The 15642-nt window shown below is 48.8% G+C and overlaps 8 protein-coding genes across 8 annotated transcripts; 6 read left to right on the plus strand and 2 right to left on the minus strand.

The window, feature by feature from the left end:
* The first annotated feature begins 167 nt into the window (after positions 1-167).
* On the plus strand, positions 168-1555 carry V1508DRAFT_415707 (uncharacterized protein). Its single transcript, XM_066940107.1, has 3 exons — positions 168-696; positions 752-1105; positions 1158-1555. Exons 1-3 carry the CDS (start codon positions 334-336, stop codon positions 1377-1379), a joined length of 939 nt encoding a protein of 312 aa, XP_066796437.1. The 5' UTR covers positions 168-333; the 3' UTR covers positions 1380-1555.
* A 157-nt stretch (positions 1556-1712) lies between these two features.
* Positions 1713-4317, plus strand: V1508DRAFT_415708 (uncharacterized protein). The gene is made up of 6 exons (XM_066940108.1): positions 1713-1885; positions 1993-2079; positions 2140-2170; positions 2225-2416; positions 2469-3233; positions 3282-4317. Exons 1-6 carry the CDS (start codon positions 1881-1883, stop codon positions 4167-4169), a joined length of 1968 nt encoding a protein of 655 aa, XP_066796438.1. The 5' UTR covers positions 1713-1880; the 3' UTR covers positions 4170-4317.
* Positions 4318-4458: 141 nt separating this feature from the next.
* V1508DRAFT_415711 (mitochondrial 54S ribosomal protein uL1m) lies at positions 4459-5679 on the plus strand. The gene is made up of 2 exons (XM_066940109.1): positions 4459-5323; positions 5379-5679. The coding sequence occupies exons 1-2, from the start codon at positions 4559-4561 to the stop codon at positions 5532-5534; spliced, it is 921 nt and encodes a 306-aa protein (XP_066796439.1). The 5' UTR covers positions 4459-4558; the 3' UTR covers positions 5535-5679.
* Positions 5257-7227, minus strand: V1508DRAFT_385065 (Zinc/iron permease). Its single transcript, XM_066937792.1, has 3 exons — positions 6961-7227; positions 6620-6849; positions 5257-6565 (listed from the first exon to the last, which is right to left on the minus strand). Exons 1-3 carry the CDS (start codon positions 7017-7019, stop codon positions 5751-5753), a joined length of 1104 nt encoding a protein of 367 aa, XP_066796440.1. The 5' UTR covers positions 7020-7227; the 3' UTR covers positions 5257-5750.
* A 12-nt stretch (positions 7228-7239) lies between these two features.
* On the plus strand, positions 7240-9132 carry V1508DRAFT_369288 (acyl-CoA N-acyltransferase). The gene is made up of 5 exons (XM_066937435.1): positions 7240-7457; positions 7520-7626; positions 7687-8571; positions 8624-8740; positions 8790-9132. The coding sequence occupies exons 1-5, from the start codon at positions 7388-7390 to the stop codon at positions 9045-9047; spliced, it is 1437 nt and encodes a 478-aa protein (XP_066796441.1). The 5' UTR covers positions 7240-7387; the 3' UTR covers positions 9048-9132.
* V1508DRAFT_415717 (uncharacterized protein) lies at positions 9024-10071 on the minus strand. The gene has a single exon (XM_066940110.1). The coding sequence runs from the start codon at positions 10029-10031 to the stop codon at positions 9168-9170; it is 864 nt and encodes a 287-aa protein (XP_066796442.1). The 5' UTR covers positions 10032-10071; the 3' UTR covers positions 9024-9167.
* A 1348-nt stretch (positions 10072-11419) lies between these two features.
* V1508DRAFT_415718 (uncharacterized protein) lies at positions 11420-13545 on the plus strand. Its single transcript, XM_066940111.1, has 3 exons — positions 11420-11628; positions 11682-12611; positions 12660-13545. Exons 2-3 carry the CDS (start codon positions 11733-11735, stop codon positions 13266-13268), a joined length of 1488 nt encoding a protein of 495 aa, XP_066796443.1. The 5' UTR covers positions 11420-11628; positions 11682-11732; the 3' UTR covers positions 13269-13545.
* Positions 13546-14138: 593 nt separating this feature from the next.
* On the plus strand, positions 14139-15506 carry V1508DRAFT_403812 (concanavalin A-like lectin/glucanase domain-containing protein; the record flags this gene model as incomplete). The annotated part of the gene is made up of 3 exons (XM_066938580.1): positions 14139-14361; positions 14440-15127; positions 15155-15506. 3 exons carry the CDS (start codon positions 14139-14141, stop codon positions 15504-15506), a joined length of 1263 nt encoding a protein of 420 aa, XP_066796444.1.
* Positions 15507-15642: the final 136 nt, after the last annotated feature.

Raw genomic sequence — 15642 nt, forward strand, 5'->3', positions numbered from 1 at the left:
GCGAACCCGCCTCGCGCATGTGGTCTCATGAATATCCACTGTTTTGGCGACATTGGCACGAGAGATATGTTGGAGTTGCTACTGCAAGTTGGCATTACTTCTGACAGGCTCAGGGTTTCTAGCTTCATACTGGCTCCAAATTAAGAGTTATTTTCCTCATCCGCCGGACAACTCCTAAAGCATTCGGCTATCTCCATCTTGAATCACCACAATTTTACGGAACGGTTTGAGTCAGCGTGTCAACCACCATTGATCCCATCAACCGATCTCCCGGCTCTCCAGCATACGGCCGTGTACTTGACCCTGCTGCCGGTTTCATCCGCGCAAATCGTCATGGTGCAGACCACCACCAGTGAGTCCACGAAGGTTGGCCCACAACTCCCACCACATATTCTCGCAGCCCGAGAAGCGAAGCGAAAGCGACTAGCAGAGACTGCCGCCGCAGATGCGCGTAGACTGCAAGAAAACAATACCGAGATCAAGGCTGCTCAAAACGTGACGTTGTCCGGAGACACTCTAGAAAACAATGCGAATCAGTCGAAACGAAAGGAGAAAGACGGTCCTGATGTTGATGCGCCAATGAAGAAAACGAGGACTATTGGACCTAGCATGGGACCATTTATTGGACCTGCGAGGTCTGATACTCGCGAGAGTCCTGATAGGCACGATAGGTCGAAACCTGCTAGCCATCTAAAAGTAAGTGCTAGCTTGGATAAAATGTAACAGGAATCTACATCTAACTCAAACGAAGCGATTTGACGACGACGAACCAGAGCGGAGTACGCCAGCAGAAGAGAAGACTTCTAGATCCAGAGGATCAGTGCGAGACGAATGGATGACACTACCGCCGACGAAGAGCGACTGGGCTGCCAAACAAGCTGATCCGCTGCAACTCCGACCCCGAAAGTTTTTGACGGGGTCCTCGGCGTCGCGTGCTGGTCAAGACGCCGACCAGTCCTGGATGGAAACTGAGACAGAGAGAAAGAAGAGGGTTGCAGAGGAAATGATGGGTCTTAGGGGGAAGCAAGACGATCAATCGACAGTCGGGCTACCGCGGCGGACTGAACGAGATGAGGAGCTCGCGCGGCAAGTGAAAGAGTATAACGTACGGACGGTATCTGGGATCGTGTACTGGCGCTGTATTAACCTTTGTCTAGGAACGAAACCGCGGAAAGTCGTTAATGGAACAATATCAAGCAGTTGTGAGTAGTAACTCTGGCGGTGAAGGCAAAAAACCGGATGATCCCAGCAAACGCGGGTTCGATTACGAGAAAGATATCGCGTCTGGCGGACGGACTATGGACTCGTCCAGAATCCAGGATTTTGTCAAGCGGGCGTCGTCCATGGACTCGAAGTTTTCGAAAGGTCGATATTTGTGAGGGGTACATATGTATAATGTACTATATGCATTGCTCTGTATGAGCATTGTTCTGTATGATAGTTTGATGATCAAGTAAATATTAGTGAATGCGATGGCACAAACTGTAGCATTTATAGTCATATATACATATATAATCTATATGCGTACGGGTCTAATGATACGGTTCTAAGAAAGTCGACTTTCCCATAAGGAGTCGGAATATATTAATATCGCAAAGCCCCATAGGTATTTACGTATCGACGATGTACTTGTACTGAGTGACGGTTCCTTTTCTTGAGACCGTCACGTTAGTGGCAAGGTAGACTGGTATTGGTGGCTGGTCTGTCACTGTCGGGACCCCCATTCCGATATCAGCGCCAGTAGGCTGAACGCACAAGCCGTCTCGGAGCGGCATCTTTCGAGGGGGGGCGCACAATGCCGCCTTCGCGTACCCTGTCCCCGACATACTACAACAGCAAACATCACACTTACTCACAACCGGCTCTTTTTGACGCCTAGAATGAGGTATGATTTGCTACAATACAATTGACTTATTTACACGTTCATCGTGGCCCGATTGCGGCGTGCGGCGAGTGCGAGGTGAAACGGCATATGCTGACCTGAGGAACCAGTGGCCGATTCGTGAGAGCATCCAAGTACAGGCACGTGTACGGCCAGCCAACCAAGAAGGAACTATGCTACGAGAATGTCCGCGTTAGGTATGCTGTTCGAAGGTGCTTTGTTCTGCGAGCACAAGTTGCTGACGAGTGATATTGTAGCAACAATGCTTGGGATTCCAATTTAATCAAGGTACATCCAGATTTAGAATACCATATAAGCAGCCTGCTAACAAATTCGTCCTAGGTGAATCCTCTTTACTTAGCAGTGAACTGGAATGCCTCTGGCGGTGGTGCCTTCGCTGTTATCCCGTTGTCTGAACGCGGAAAGATCCCAGATCAAATCCCATTGTTCAGAGGACATACTGCGACTGTGTTGGACACCGACTGGAATCCGTTTGACGACAATATAATTGCATCTGGTTCCGAAGATGGCAAGGTAGGCTTTCGTGGCAATCAACTTGTCAGAAGATATGAACTCACACCGATAGGTTGGCATCTGGAAAGTGCCAGAGAATTACTCGGTCTTTACCGAACAAGGCGAGTCTATCGCTGATGTGTCGCCCGTTACCAAACTGTCGGGCCATACCAGAAAGGTCGGCCATGTTTTATTTCACCCAGTCGCCAACAACGTCCTTGCCTCGTCTTCGGGCGACTACACCGTCAAGTTCTGGGACATTGAAGCCGGCAAGGCCAAGACTACGTTGAAGCACAACGACATGGTCGTTAGCATGTCGTTCAATTATATCGGATCTCTGATTGCTACTACAGCTCGTGACAAGAAAATCCGTATCTGGGATCCTCGATCGGAGAAGGTCGTTGTAGAAGGACCCGGTCATGCTGGAGCGAAGAACCAGCGCCTCGTCTGGATGGGCGAACATGACCGTATTGCGACTACCGGATTCAGCAGAATGAGTGACCGTCAGGTTGCTATCTGGGATACCACAGACATCAAGAAAGGCCCTATTGGCGACTTCTATATGCTAGATTCCTCAGCGGGTATTTGCATGCCGTTTTATGATGCAGGCACGAAGTGCTTGTATCTGGCCGGTAAGGGTGACGGTAATATCAGGTATTTTGAGTATGACAACGACGAACTATACCCGCTGTCAGAATATAAGTCTGCTGAACCACAGCGTGGTCTGGCATTCATGCCCAAGCGAGGTGTCTCCGTCCACGACAACGAAGTCGTTCGTGCATATAAGACTGTTTATGACACTTTAATTGAACCTATTCGGTTCATTGTGCCTCGACGAGTATGCAAATTGTTCCTGCTAGCTAATATTGTCGCTAATATTGTTTAGGCCGAGACCTTCCAATCAGATATCTACCCTGACTGTCCAAGTAGCGAACCCGCGATCTCATCAGCCGAGTGGTTCGATGGCAAGGACGCCGCTCCCAAGCTTATAAACCTTGAATCTGTCTACGACGGTGTCGAGCCGATTGTGGTTGACGGTACTATCCCAACATCAGCTTCGGTTCCCGAAGTCGCAGAACCTGGTCCCTCGGCGCCTGAACCGGTCAAGGAGGAAGCTAAGCCTACTCCTACTCCTGCCACCACATACAATGTTCCAGAAAAGGATCTTGATAAAGTTCTTTCTACGCCAAAGGTCGATGATATGCTCGCTAAAGCCAGTCAAGCCGAAGACGCACCGGTTCCTGCCCCTCTCGCTAAGGAAGAAAGTTCATGGGACGCCGAAGACGTAGATGAGCCAGCGACAGAGACTCCCAAGCTAGCTACAGAGACTCTCAAAACAGCTACAGAGACTCCCAAGCCAACAGTCAAGGAGACTATTCCTGCGTCTTCTCCGTTACCTACCCCAGCGTCAGTTACAGTTTCCGCTGCTGAGCCTATTAGTGAGCCGGCCGCTGGATCGACGCCGAAGCCAACGAGTGCTGGATCACTCGTCGCCAGTAAATTGGAGGCATTGCATAATCACTTTACCGACGCTAAGAAGACTCTTGAGAGCTATGAGCAGCGATTTGCTGAGATTATCGCTTCGAATGCGAAGGAGCTTGCTGCTCGAGACGACCGCATAGGGGCTTTGGAGCAGGAGATTGAGAAGTTGAGGATGTTGGTTGTCGCAAAGGCTGGGACGGTGGAGGAGGCGACTGTTGAAGTGAACGGCATCAAGAAGGAGGTTGATGATGCCACTCCTGAGCCCGCAGAGGAGATGGCGGTAGAGAACTGAGATTAATATATATGTTACGTCATGTGGTTTGTATATTGTGCTTTTGGTCACATTGTTCTTCATGCACTACAGGTCGCCATGTTTGAAAAGTTTGTAGAAGAGTAGAAGTTGTATCATCTATTGATCAATATATTTTAAGAGATGACTGTATCATTCAATATGTGTATGAAGCGCTGCTGAAGAAGACTGACCTATCCTTTGAGGAGGCTTGCTGTTACCCGGCCAATCTGGTGGAATTTTACCTTGCGACAGCCCAGAATCGTGTCGAAAAAAATTCGGTCTAGGGTCCACCAACCACAGTATAACTATCATCAATATCTAATTGCAGCGCGGAAACGACTGGATTATCCGGACGGTAATTGTCGCACAATTGGCTAATTGACACAAAAATGATCATCCGACGGCAACTCTCACGGGCAGTACCCCAGTTCACTCCGGCGCTCGCCCACGCATCTCCGAGTAAATATCGCCCACAACTTCCCACGATGCAGCTGGCACACCCCCGATTCAGAGGCGACAAGAAGAAAAAGAAAGATACACCTTCCAGTGCAGCATCACGGCAAAGCGATATCCAAGCGCAACAAGCCCGCACGAAACTACAAGAACGCGAAGAGCGACGGCGAGAGTTGAAGCGGCGGACGGACAGGGAACGCACCGAGGCGCGGAATACGAAGATCACGCCTGTGTTAATGGATATTGAGACCGCGGCAAGGTATTTGAAGGCTGCGGAGGTAGGGCGACCGGAGAAGACGGCGACGATTACGATTACACTGAAGCTGGCGCTGCCATTACACTTTCAGTCTTTGCGAGGAACAGTGCGATTACCAAAGCTCCCTCAAGCCGAACGAGTCGCAGTTTTCACCGAAAATCCAGAGATTGCCGAGGCGGCACTGACGGCCGGAGCGACATTTGCTGGTGGTGACGAGTTGGTCAATCAAGTCAAGAATGGGGAGGTTACGTTTGAAAAGTCTTTTGCAACGCCCGGGGCGCTTCCACTACTGCGTGGCGTGCAGCGACTACTTGGACCAAAGGGATTGATGCCTAGCGAACGTCGTGGCACGGTCGCTGAAGACGTTGTCGGACTGTTGGAGACGTCTCATGGTGCTCTTGATTTTCGAACTCGAGGAAAGATCTTGACCGCTGTTATCGCGAGAGTACGTTAGTCCTTTCATCGTATCAGTTCGTATTATAGGAGTACTAATAGTTTAGACATCGTTTACTCCGACAGAAATTGAAAAGAACGTTGCAGCGTTCATGACGGGCTTCAGAAAGGCAATCAAAAATTCGACCAGCAGACAAGCTCCGTTGGTTTCTGAGATAATTTTGAGCTCAACGTTCGGTCCAGGTGTCATGGTTCTCGCTTAAACGGAGAATAGAGTGATATATGACTTTAGATGTTGTTAGACTTTTGTACATATATGACGTTAATCGATCTGTGCGTGATTATAATTCCATGCACCTGTTGAGGACAAGACAACTCTTGTTGATGGCAAATTAAACCTGTCTGAACTTCCAAAACTAATCCGTAATTATTTGCATGCACCTTAACCCAACGTTACAAGACATGATGTCCACAAAATATTACTCCTCAACCAATAGTGTAACCAAAGGAATCAACATGCCGGCCACAGCTGCAACGGTATCTTGTATCGAACCCGCTGGTCTAGACGACCCACCTGCTTCCAATTTTATGCTCTCAGCGGTCTCATTCATGACGTGAATAGCTACATACAAAAATGTGCCGCCGCTGAACAACAGCAAAAACCCTGTCCACCACTGGATCCCAGTGCCCCCGTCATTGGAGCCTCCAATCATAATTGAAACCCACGTCACGAGCGCGCCGATTGGTGCAGCGAGCGAGAATACTAGGAGATGCTGCTTGACTGTCCGTCTGTGCATGCCAGTCCGGAGGAGAACTGCGGTCATACCGAACGCTGCAGGGGCCTTGTGTAGTAAAATGGCAATAAAAACGATAGTTTCGAGAGTTAAACTGGAAGAGGCAGCGCTGGCCCCTAAAGCGATGCCGTCCGCCGCAGCATGAATAACAAAGCCCGTCGTCATGGCAGACGCAGAATGACTATTCTGGCTATCCGACGGTGACATTGAAGATGGACTAGACCCTGACGAGACCGAGTACGTCCGCAATTCCGAGACATCAACCGAATTGTGATACGAGCCAGTATTACTGAAGTAGGCCGGTATTTTCTCGATTAAATACATCAGAATAAACCCACCGATAAGTGCTACACCGACGTATTTGTGAGTCGGAATCTGGTTTTTATTTTGCACCGGAGCTTGGCGTCTGCTGAGGGAGATGTCATCGCGATTCGGCAGGATGTTGTCAACCTGTCGCCTGATATACTCCAAGGTTCGTTTCGTCTTATCACCGCCAAGACCTACAATCTCGTTAGAGTCACCCCACATACAAGATCTACATCGTCGCACTATACCATTAACATTAGCGTTAGGCGGATCCAGATCAATCGGCGGCTGTGGCTTATAGATTGGTCGTGGCCGAGCATGCCGCGGAATTGGCGTCGAGTACAAAGTCTCCACCCCTTCCGGAACAATAACTATTAGGGACGTACCCATGAGAACGCCGGCTCCAATGGTGGAGACAAGCCGTAGGCGATCTGACGACAGTGAGACCACCAGTGGCAGCATACCAGAGCCGAACGAGCTACGAGGAGTTAGCAATAATCTAACACAGGAATTTGCGGCTTTCTGGCAAATGATTCACTGTTGGAACATCCGCCAATAATTTTGTATGATAGTATTGAGAGAAACTTACGCCGCACCCATAAGTATTGATAAAATTATTAAGGTGATCAACCCATTTATCGACTGCATTTTAGACTCAGAAGGCAAGAGCACTCACTGTCGAAAAGGCAATATCCGCACACCCAGTCCTAAGATTGAAACCTGTCAGTATTGTAGCAAGAGCGTAATACTAGCGTCGTCGATTGGAGATCTCGACACTGGCATTGATCTGATAGGAGGTACGATAGGAGGAGGGCTGAGACGTTTATTGCTAGTTTGCCTGCTTGTTCTTTGAGTGGTTTGCAGCACTCGGCCAACCCAGTCAACCTGCGCACTACCTCCACAATTTAGCGCCGCCGGCGCCACTCTTGATCAAGCCACACCTTCGCAACGCGTCCACGCATCATTTCTGTCTGAGCATAAGGACCACCGAATGCTAGCATCGCGTCTCAACCGCCATGTCAACGTCCATTGTTCGTCCCGAAGAATGGACGGCCGATTCTAACAAAGTTATCACGATCTCGCTAGGTTCGCGTTCACGGTGGTTGATTTATCACGCATTAGTTGCTAATGGACGCGCATATTTATAGTCCGATCAGATGGCACGACTGTTGGATCTGCGTTTCATCCACAATTTACGTATCCCATATTTGGCGAGGCCGAATCCATTTACGGTTTTAAAGATCTGGCGATCGAGGTGTGTGTCGGGTCGTGTTTAGAGTGTGTGGGGGGGGTTGCTAAATGGTTCGCGATCTAGCTTAGGTTCGGATCCACGGACTTGGTGCCGTATTTGAAGGTCTCGTATTCGGAGAAATTAGAGGATAAAGAAGTTTTGGCTGGCGTCATTGAGAAGGATAAAGAGCAGAGGTGTCAAGACGACGAATCAGGAGATGGCAACGAAGTGGACGGAAACTACGATAAGGAAGCGCAAGACTCAGACAATCCAGGCATCGCAATGCGCGAGTTTCTTCCAAAAGGCGTGTTCACCGAAGAACAACAATGGCTCGAAATATTAAAGGACGCGGAGAGAACGTTCACACCGCCGGGCGAGCTTGTTGCAAGCTATTCCCGAAATAAATCGACTTTTGAAATCTGGAGGGCTCCGATTTCTGATGAGAACCAGAAGGTGCTGCATGAGAGGATGCAGATATTCGTGCTGTTTTTGATTGAAGGGGGGTCGTATATTGATGCCGATGATGACAGATGGCGGGTATACACGCTGTACGAGAAATCCACGGATGGAGTGTACAGTTTTGCAGGCTTTACAACAGTATACTCGTATCTGTGGTACAAGAACGCCCAGATATACGACTCCTCTACGAAACTCGCCGCCGAGTCAGACGACGATTTTTTCAAATTGTATCAACGCAGGCGGATATCACAGTTTGTCATTCTGCCGCCTTTTCAAGGACAGAAGCATGGAGCACAACTGTATAATACACTTATGGACGACTTTTACAAGGACTCCCTGGTAAAGGAGGTTACAGTTGAAGATCCAAATGTCGCGTTTGATGATATGAGGGACAGATGCGATATGGAGCGATTGGATAAGATCGGCATTTGGAATGACGATGGGTTCACGGATGCGCCGGTTAGCAAGGAATGGGCTCGTTTCGCGGAGGCAAAGACCAAGATTATTCCGGTATGAATATTGCCTACTTTTGTCACATGTGTCTTACTGATATTGTGTGCAGAGACAATTTCAGCGACTGATGGAAATGGCGTTGCTTAGAAGATTAAAAAAATCAGATGGAATCCAGTATCGGAAATACCGATTGCAGGTAAAGCAGCGACTTTTCAAACACAACAAGGTCAGTTTTCTATGCTTAATTGTCTGGGATTATCTAAACTATAGTGTAGGAAGCGCTGAAGGACTTGGATAAATTTGAGCGAATCGAAAAGCTCGATGAAGCGTATAGATCTGTGGAGGAGGATTACTATCGGTTGTTAAGCGGCGTTCCTGTGCCAGAAAATTTTCCGGAGCAAGAGGCTGTAGTTCCAGAACCATTAGCTGAAATCGCGCCTGACCCTAGGTTGAAAGCCAAAGGAAAGGGGAAGCATATTCAGTTTGAATTAGGGGAAAACGACAATGGTGTGAAGAGGGCAAAACTTGAGTAATTTAAGTGTCCTGTAGACTAGAATTGTAACATAAATCTTCTTTTTAATAACCGTATTTACCATTATATCAGCCTAATAATATTCCATGCTTACAGAACTCCAACCAGGTAAAATCCGATTTTATATAATAATTTTGTGCCCTGCTTTGGCATCTCGAACACTCCTTCGATTCAGCCATTTTTCTCGTGACTTGAGTAGCTTTGTCTTTGCGGGCGGGGGCATCGTCTTTAGTTTCTGCGTTTTGAGGACACGCAGTATGACTTCTCCCTTCGGAACGTCGCGGACCTCTGGCTCCGAGAACACTGTCTTTTTCCGCTTCGGTTGCTGTGAGGTGTCCTCCTGATTGTCATTTGTGGTGCCGACATCGGGAGTGGTAGTGACCTTCTTCAAAATCGACGATGGTAGAAACAGTGGTAGTTCCTCTTTTTCGACTGATTCTTTGTTATTACCAGCACCCTTAGCCTTCTTCGCCTCCTTCTGCGCACGTAACCGTGCATCTTTTGCGTTGCGCTTGGCTCGCTGCCCCTCTCTGAAAACCTCAACCTCCCGCCTCCTCCCCTGTTCATGTAAAATCGCCGCATGTCGGCCATCTTGAAACGACACATCTTCCGGTGCCTCATCATCGTCATCGCTTTCCTCTGCATTACCAAACTCCTCGTTCTCAGATGAATCGCTTAGTTCCTCTTCGGCAGTAACATACCCAGTCTTAGGCGTATCCTGCATTCCATTCACCCCATCCTCCTCACCACCATCTTCGTCACCAAACTTGATATGCCTCAACTTCTTCACAGACGTCTGCGGAGTATTAAATATAGACATTGGAGTCCCATTGGTAACAACTTTCCCGTTAGCGGTTCCATTCGTTATTGGCGTCGACACTTGTCGAGATGTGCCGCTCTCTGACGTGACTCGTGCCGCCATTAGACGTGACGAAGGACGTGGTGAGGAGGATTGCCGCGTGTTGCGCTCTGATGGCCGTGCCATTATTGGTGCGCGAAATATATTATTCTTGAGGCGTTCACTGATTTTTTTGGATGGACAACATATTTGAAAGTTTCTCGCCCTCTGAAGCGATCGTGGGAGTTACCCGGTGTTTGAGTTGGTATTGGGGTTAGGGGGCGCCGCATTCAGGGGTTTTACGCAAAGCCTAAGACTCAGGCTTCAGGCTGCAGCCTATAAACTATAACAGCTGCTCAACATTTCTACATCTGGTTTTTTTTCTTTGAACCCGGAAGAGTTTCGACTAGATGTGGATAATGCAATTGGAAAGCTGTTATTGGCGCTCCACTAAGTCGGCATAAAGTTTCGGATATTAGTTTGATTAAAGCAATAGTATACAGTAAACGTGGATATGACTAGGGTTTCAGATAGCAAGATGTGCTAGATTACGTTCCGTGATTACTGTCTCCGGACAGGCAGAGTGTGTGAGCATTCTTCTACGCATTCTTACTATGGAAGTCCCTTCTTGCCTTGCTTGTAAATTTTGGCAGCAAAAATTGAAGACTAGTGTCGGAAGGGAAAGACGACAACTTGAGCACTGCCGTTATGTGACAATGCAGGCACCTATATTCCTGAGCTGTTGTGCTTTGTTTTAATCAGGTAATGTAATTTGGAGCAGCGAGCTAGTCCAGTGCCGTGGACTTATAGAACGCACCTCCATTTTGAAGTAAACTGGAATTATGTGCGGTTCTGCCATTCTTCATGCAGGACGTATCAAGAGCACGAGCGTCACTCTATTTCCTGACCCTAGAAATCACTTGTGGAAACTCTGTGAGATGAAAGATTAATAAATGCGTTTACTGTCTCCTCTGGTCTTACCGAGATTAGTGGCCACTAAGTCTTAGATGACGTTAGTAGACTTGAACGGGCACCATTTCTGAGCATCGTAGAGCTGCCGGGATGCAGCCCTCAGTTCGAAGCATTAATATGCAAAGAGATGCAGGAACAGCTGAGCGGCGATACGGTTCAAGATATTGAAAACATTATTTCTAGTCCTGGGGATGGAAGTGCCGACGAAAGATAGGATCTGCACGACTAATATTTATGGCGCCAATGTGTCCGAAGTCAGATATCTGCATCTTGCAGTAGTAGTACGCCATATCTTTACATTTAGTGTTTACTGTAGGCTGGCCATACACAGGCTAGGGGTGGCGGCTTCTACTGCCTGTACTGAAGTGCGTGCGTACTATAATTTTCGCAGGATTGCAATAACAGTTAGTCCGAACCTAAGGTTGCTGTAAATGCGGTTCAATGCGGAGATACACGTGCAAATCCTTCGAGCCGGGTCGAGGTGTGGGTTAGGGTGTTAATGCGGCTGGCGCAAACTTCTTGTACTTGGGCGCCGTTGACTAGTTATGTTTTGTTCCATGCAGGCTCACTACAAAAGTCCATGTCCCTCATCCTCCTTGCATGGCAGACTACTACTCGGCCGACTTTAACGAAACGTCCAGCACCGGATCGCTGCAATATCGCTACACTACCTGATTTATCAGCTGCCGGGCTCCTCCTTTCTCTGCTAATCCAGCACAAACCCAACGCGCAGAACAACTTTCGTTGTGCAGCCCAATCCTTGTCGTTATAGGTCTGCTGTCACGGCTGCCGTCATTCAACTAAGTCTATGCTAACAGTTATCAGGACCGGCGCAACGAGGTCAAATCTCGTTGAGAACATCTGTCAACGTCAGACATGGCTATCTCCGAAGCCCTTACCAGAACGCTTAACGTCGCAGGCAACACAGTTGCCAGAGAAGCAAAGGACTGGCTGCCTGTGTCTGCAAAAGGAAAATGGTCCTCGAGATTCAAATCCAATGAATCATCCTCGGCAGCGTCTTTCTCCCTGTCGTCTTCCGGCCAGACCTCCTCATCCGCCAACTCAACTCTCTCGCTTCCTCGATTTAACCCGCCCCGCACTCCGCCGTATTACGATAACGATGATGACAACGCACCCGGTTCCCCGTCCAGGATGCGACCGCGATCGACCTACTCGCGCTTACATGCAGATATCATGATCCCAAAGCGCAACATCACACTCACCCAGAAGCTTGCTGCCGCTCTCGTCGGCGTTTGGTTCGTCATATTTTTCATCATAGTATTCCGCGGCACTGCTCCCCAGGTGGACTTTGACCCTTTACGGAACGAGATCCATAATAGTAAGGCCATCATCTCGTCCACGAACCCGAATATTAACTATGTTGGTCGCTGGTCACGGAACAAAGCTCAGGGATCCGCCACTGGACTGCTTATGTCGACTTATTTTCCTGGCACATATTTCGATGTGCGGTTTACCGGGACGTCCTTGAGCATTCATCTCGGAAACCTCGACGATCCCGTCACAATGACTGTTCGGATAGATGATAGTAATACGTACGAAATTCTTCCGTACGGCCGCGAGGTTGTGTCACTCGCTAGAGACCTTCCTGATGGAGAACATGTGGCCAGAGTATTGTTCAGTGGTGCCAGAAGGACCGACATTGAAGCTTTGTACGTCGACAAAGGAAAAGCCTTGCTTCCCTCCATAGGCAAACAGCGCCAAATAGTCGAGATTTTCCAGGATACTTATAATAGTGTAGGCTCTCTCATCTGCCTTTTATTTAATCGGTACTGACTTAAGTAGTCGCATCCCGATGTGCTTTCGTGGTCATATCTACTGGCCAGCAATTTCAACGTCGACCGTGTGCTAATATCTGGAAACGACATGTGCATAAGTAACTGTCCCAACGACATCATGGCCCTAGATAAGTTTTACTTCCTCGGCAGTTTGTCAGCGGCTCGAGGGATGCCAAAATACTGGCATTTCGAAGAATATCGGCCGAGTCTGATAATCCTGGATCTCGGGGTCGCCACGAAGCGGCTAATGGACAAGAAACTTATGTACAGATTGCTTCTACCACAAGATGCGTCAAAAGTCTACTCGGAGTCGTACATGAACTTCATCCGCCAAATCCGGAAGAAGGTACACAAGCGGGTACCTATTTTGTTGCTTCGACCATTCGACGGATCGCTGGAGACCGAAAGTCTGCAGGTTGTCCAGACACTTCGCCAGCAGGGCGACAAAAATGTCCATTGGATCGACACGACCGGCTGGGCTACTAATACACTGGATGACGAGGCCACTAAGCACGAAAAGCGGGCATCATTCTTGAGCTTACATGCATGCCCGTTCTTGCGACCGCGACACGAATGCCAGTTTTTGTATCCATTTGAGGGCAAGCTCGAAATCTAGTCGGCATTTTGTGCACGGCCATCTTCTTATTGCTGGCATGTCTATACGGCATTGTCTCAGTGTTTTCATATCTGACATTTTGTATATCATATTTTGGCAACGTATTTTTGGCATTTGGGTTTGTAAATTTGAATTCATTCCGGCATCTTGTATTTATTGGTGTAGTTTTATTTGTGTCATAGCCTTGTATTATAGATTCGTTTGGGTTACATGTTTGCATAGGATGGTTGATTTTGGCTCGTGCATTGTAATTTCTAATCAATTCGTTAACCCTTTTGGCCATCAACGACAACAGGAATGAGGGTCTCGTGGGCAGTTCGCGACGTTACGTCAGTCCGATAGCGACTCTTCAAACACTATCGCCACTGATTTGCGTGCATGTGCTGGCATGATCACGCGTAACTCCTGTCACGTCCTCCCGCAATCGGTCAGGTCGCCTTCCATCGTCGTCTGCGGTGGACATCAGTGGTCCACACACCACCAGCAATACAACCATCCACATTTTCGCTATTCATATCAATCTATCGGCAGGCCAGCAACGAGCGTTGTCGAATCACTACTCATCGCGCAAAAATAGACTCGTGTTAGCAATTCGGGTAGTCGGGACAGGGACGAGGCATAAAGAGGGGCTTGAGCGTGCGCCATCCGACGATTCGTGACAATACCGCATAATTACATGTCCTCGCGGACCTCTCTGCACTCGCCAGCGCTATCGAGATTCGTGACCCGCGTCGTGTTGTAGGTGCTGCCCTGGCCACCACTGACGCTGCTGACGATAACATCATGGACTCCTCCGCGAACGCAACGATCCCCGCTCCTGGCTCGGGACTTGGGAATGGGACAAAAAGTCCACTAGAAGATGGGCTTAATATGCCGCTGCTTGTCGGTCTTATCTCGACGCTCGGGTCGATCATGGTCCTGACGGTTTTCTTTGCGATTCTGTATTTCTTATTTTATACGCGGCAGGGACGTATTTTGTTGCATAGGGGAAGACCGGGTGAGTACGATGACGAGCAAGCGTTCCTGCGCGAGGAGGAGGAGGGCTTGCAGCATATGGACGATATCGCGCGAACATCCTATCTCCAGTCTAGAGGTCAGTAGGGATCAAAATGGACGGCAATGCCTTGATGGAGCATGTGAGGTTGTATATGATAATACTAATACTTCTTAGCATTCCAAGAAGCGAATCCACCCGACAGCATTCCTACAGACATCAGTTTATCACAATTCATGGCGATCCAGGAGAAAGGAGTGTCAGCATGGGAATTTGAACCTGATTTCGAAAACGCGAATTGTTTCGTTGAAGCTCGGACGGAAATTGCATTCTACGACTCCGAGTGCTGCGTGCAGACTAACTTGCCCGTACCGAAACAGAACGACGTGTATTACTGGGAGGCCAAGCTTTACGACAAGCCAGAACAGACTTTGGTGTCGATCGGAATGTGCACGAAGCCGTACCCAACGTTTCGGTTACCGGGATACCACAAGTTCTCGGTCGCCTACAACTCACTCGGCGAGCGGCGTAATAACATGCCTTTCCATGGCATTCCGTACGGTCCACCATTGCAACAGGGCGATGTCGTCGGCGTCGGTTTCCGGCCCCGGACAGGAACGATCTTCTTTACTCGCAACGGTAAGAAGCTTGACGATGCTGCGCACGGCATGAAGTTCAACTTGTTCCCTACGATTGGCTCAAATGGGCCGTGCACGGTGCATGTCAACTTTGGGCAGGCAGGATTTGTATTCATCGAGGCCCAGGTCAAGAAATGGGGTCTTGCGCCAATCACTGGGTCGCTTGCTCCGCCGCCACCGTATGGAGCCGAGCAGGGCTCGATTCTACTAGAAATCGGACGGGTCGGGTCTGGCATGGTAAACAATTATGGAAGTTTTGGAGGCATAGGAAGTTATCGCGGCACGCGATCACCGTTTCCTCCCACGGAATCTCATGATCACGACACGTCCGATAGCATAAACATGTCCAGCATTCGGATTGTCAACGACCCATCTTCATCGACCGCAGCATCACCCGTTGCACCCGTTGCACCTGTTACACCCATATCAGGCGTCAGAGCCGGACAATATTTACCCACAAATCATAGAAACGTTGGGTTTCAGCCTCAGCCGCCGTCGAACCGGCCGCCGAGCTATACGTCCGATACGGACGAACAGGCAGGGCCACCCGAGAACGCGCATTTGTTGGGCCAGTCTCCTCCACCAGCGTTTGAGGACGGTCATTAATGTGTTTTTTGCATCTTAAGTGGTTTATTAAATGTTTATAGTTATTGCTAATGATTCGGTTGTACGCTTGCTTGGTTGGTTGGATGGGCGGATAGCTTGGTCTGGCATTTTCTTGTTGTCTTTGGAAACAACGAGG

Source organism: Lipomyces doorenjongii (genome assembly GCF_038497915.1).
Source record: "Lipomyces doorenjongii strain NRRL Y-27504 unplaced genomic scaffold V1508scaffold_18, whole genome shotgun sequence".
Taxonomy (NCBI): Eukaryota; Fungi; Ascomycota; class Lipomycetes; order Lipomycetales; family Lipomycetaceae; genus Lipomyces; species Lipomyces doorenjongii.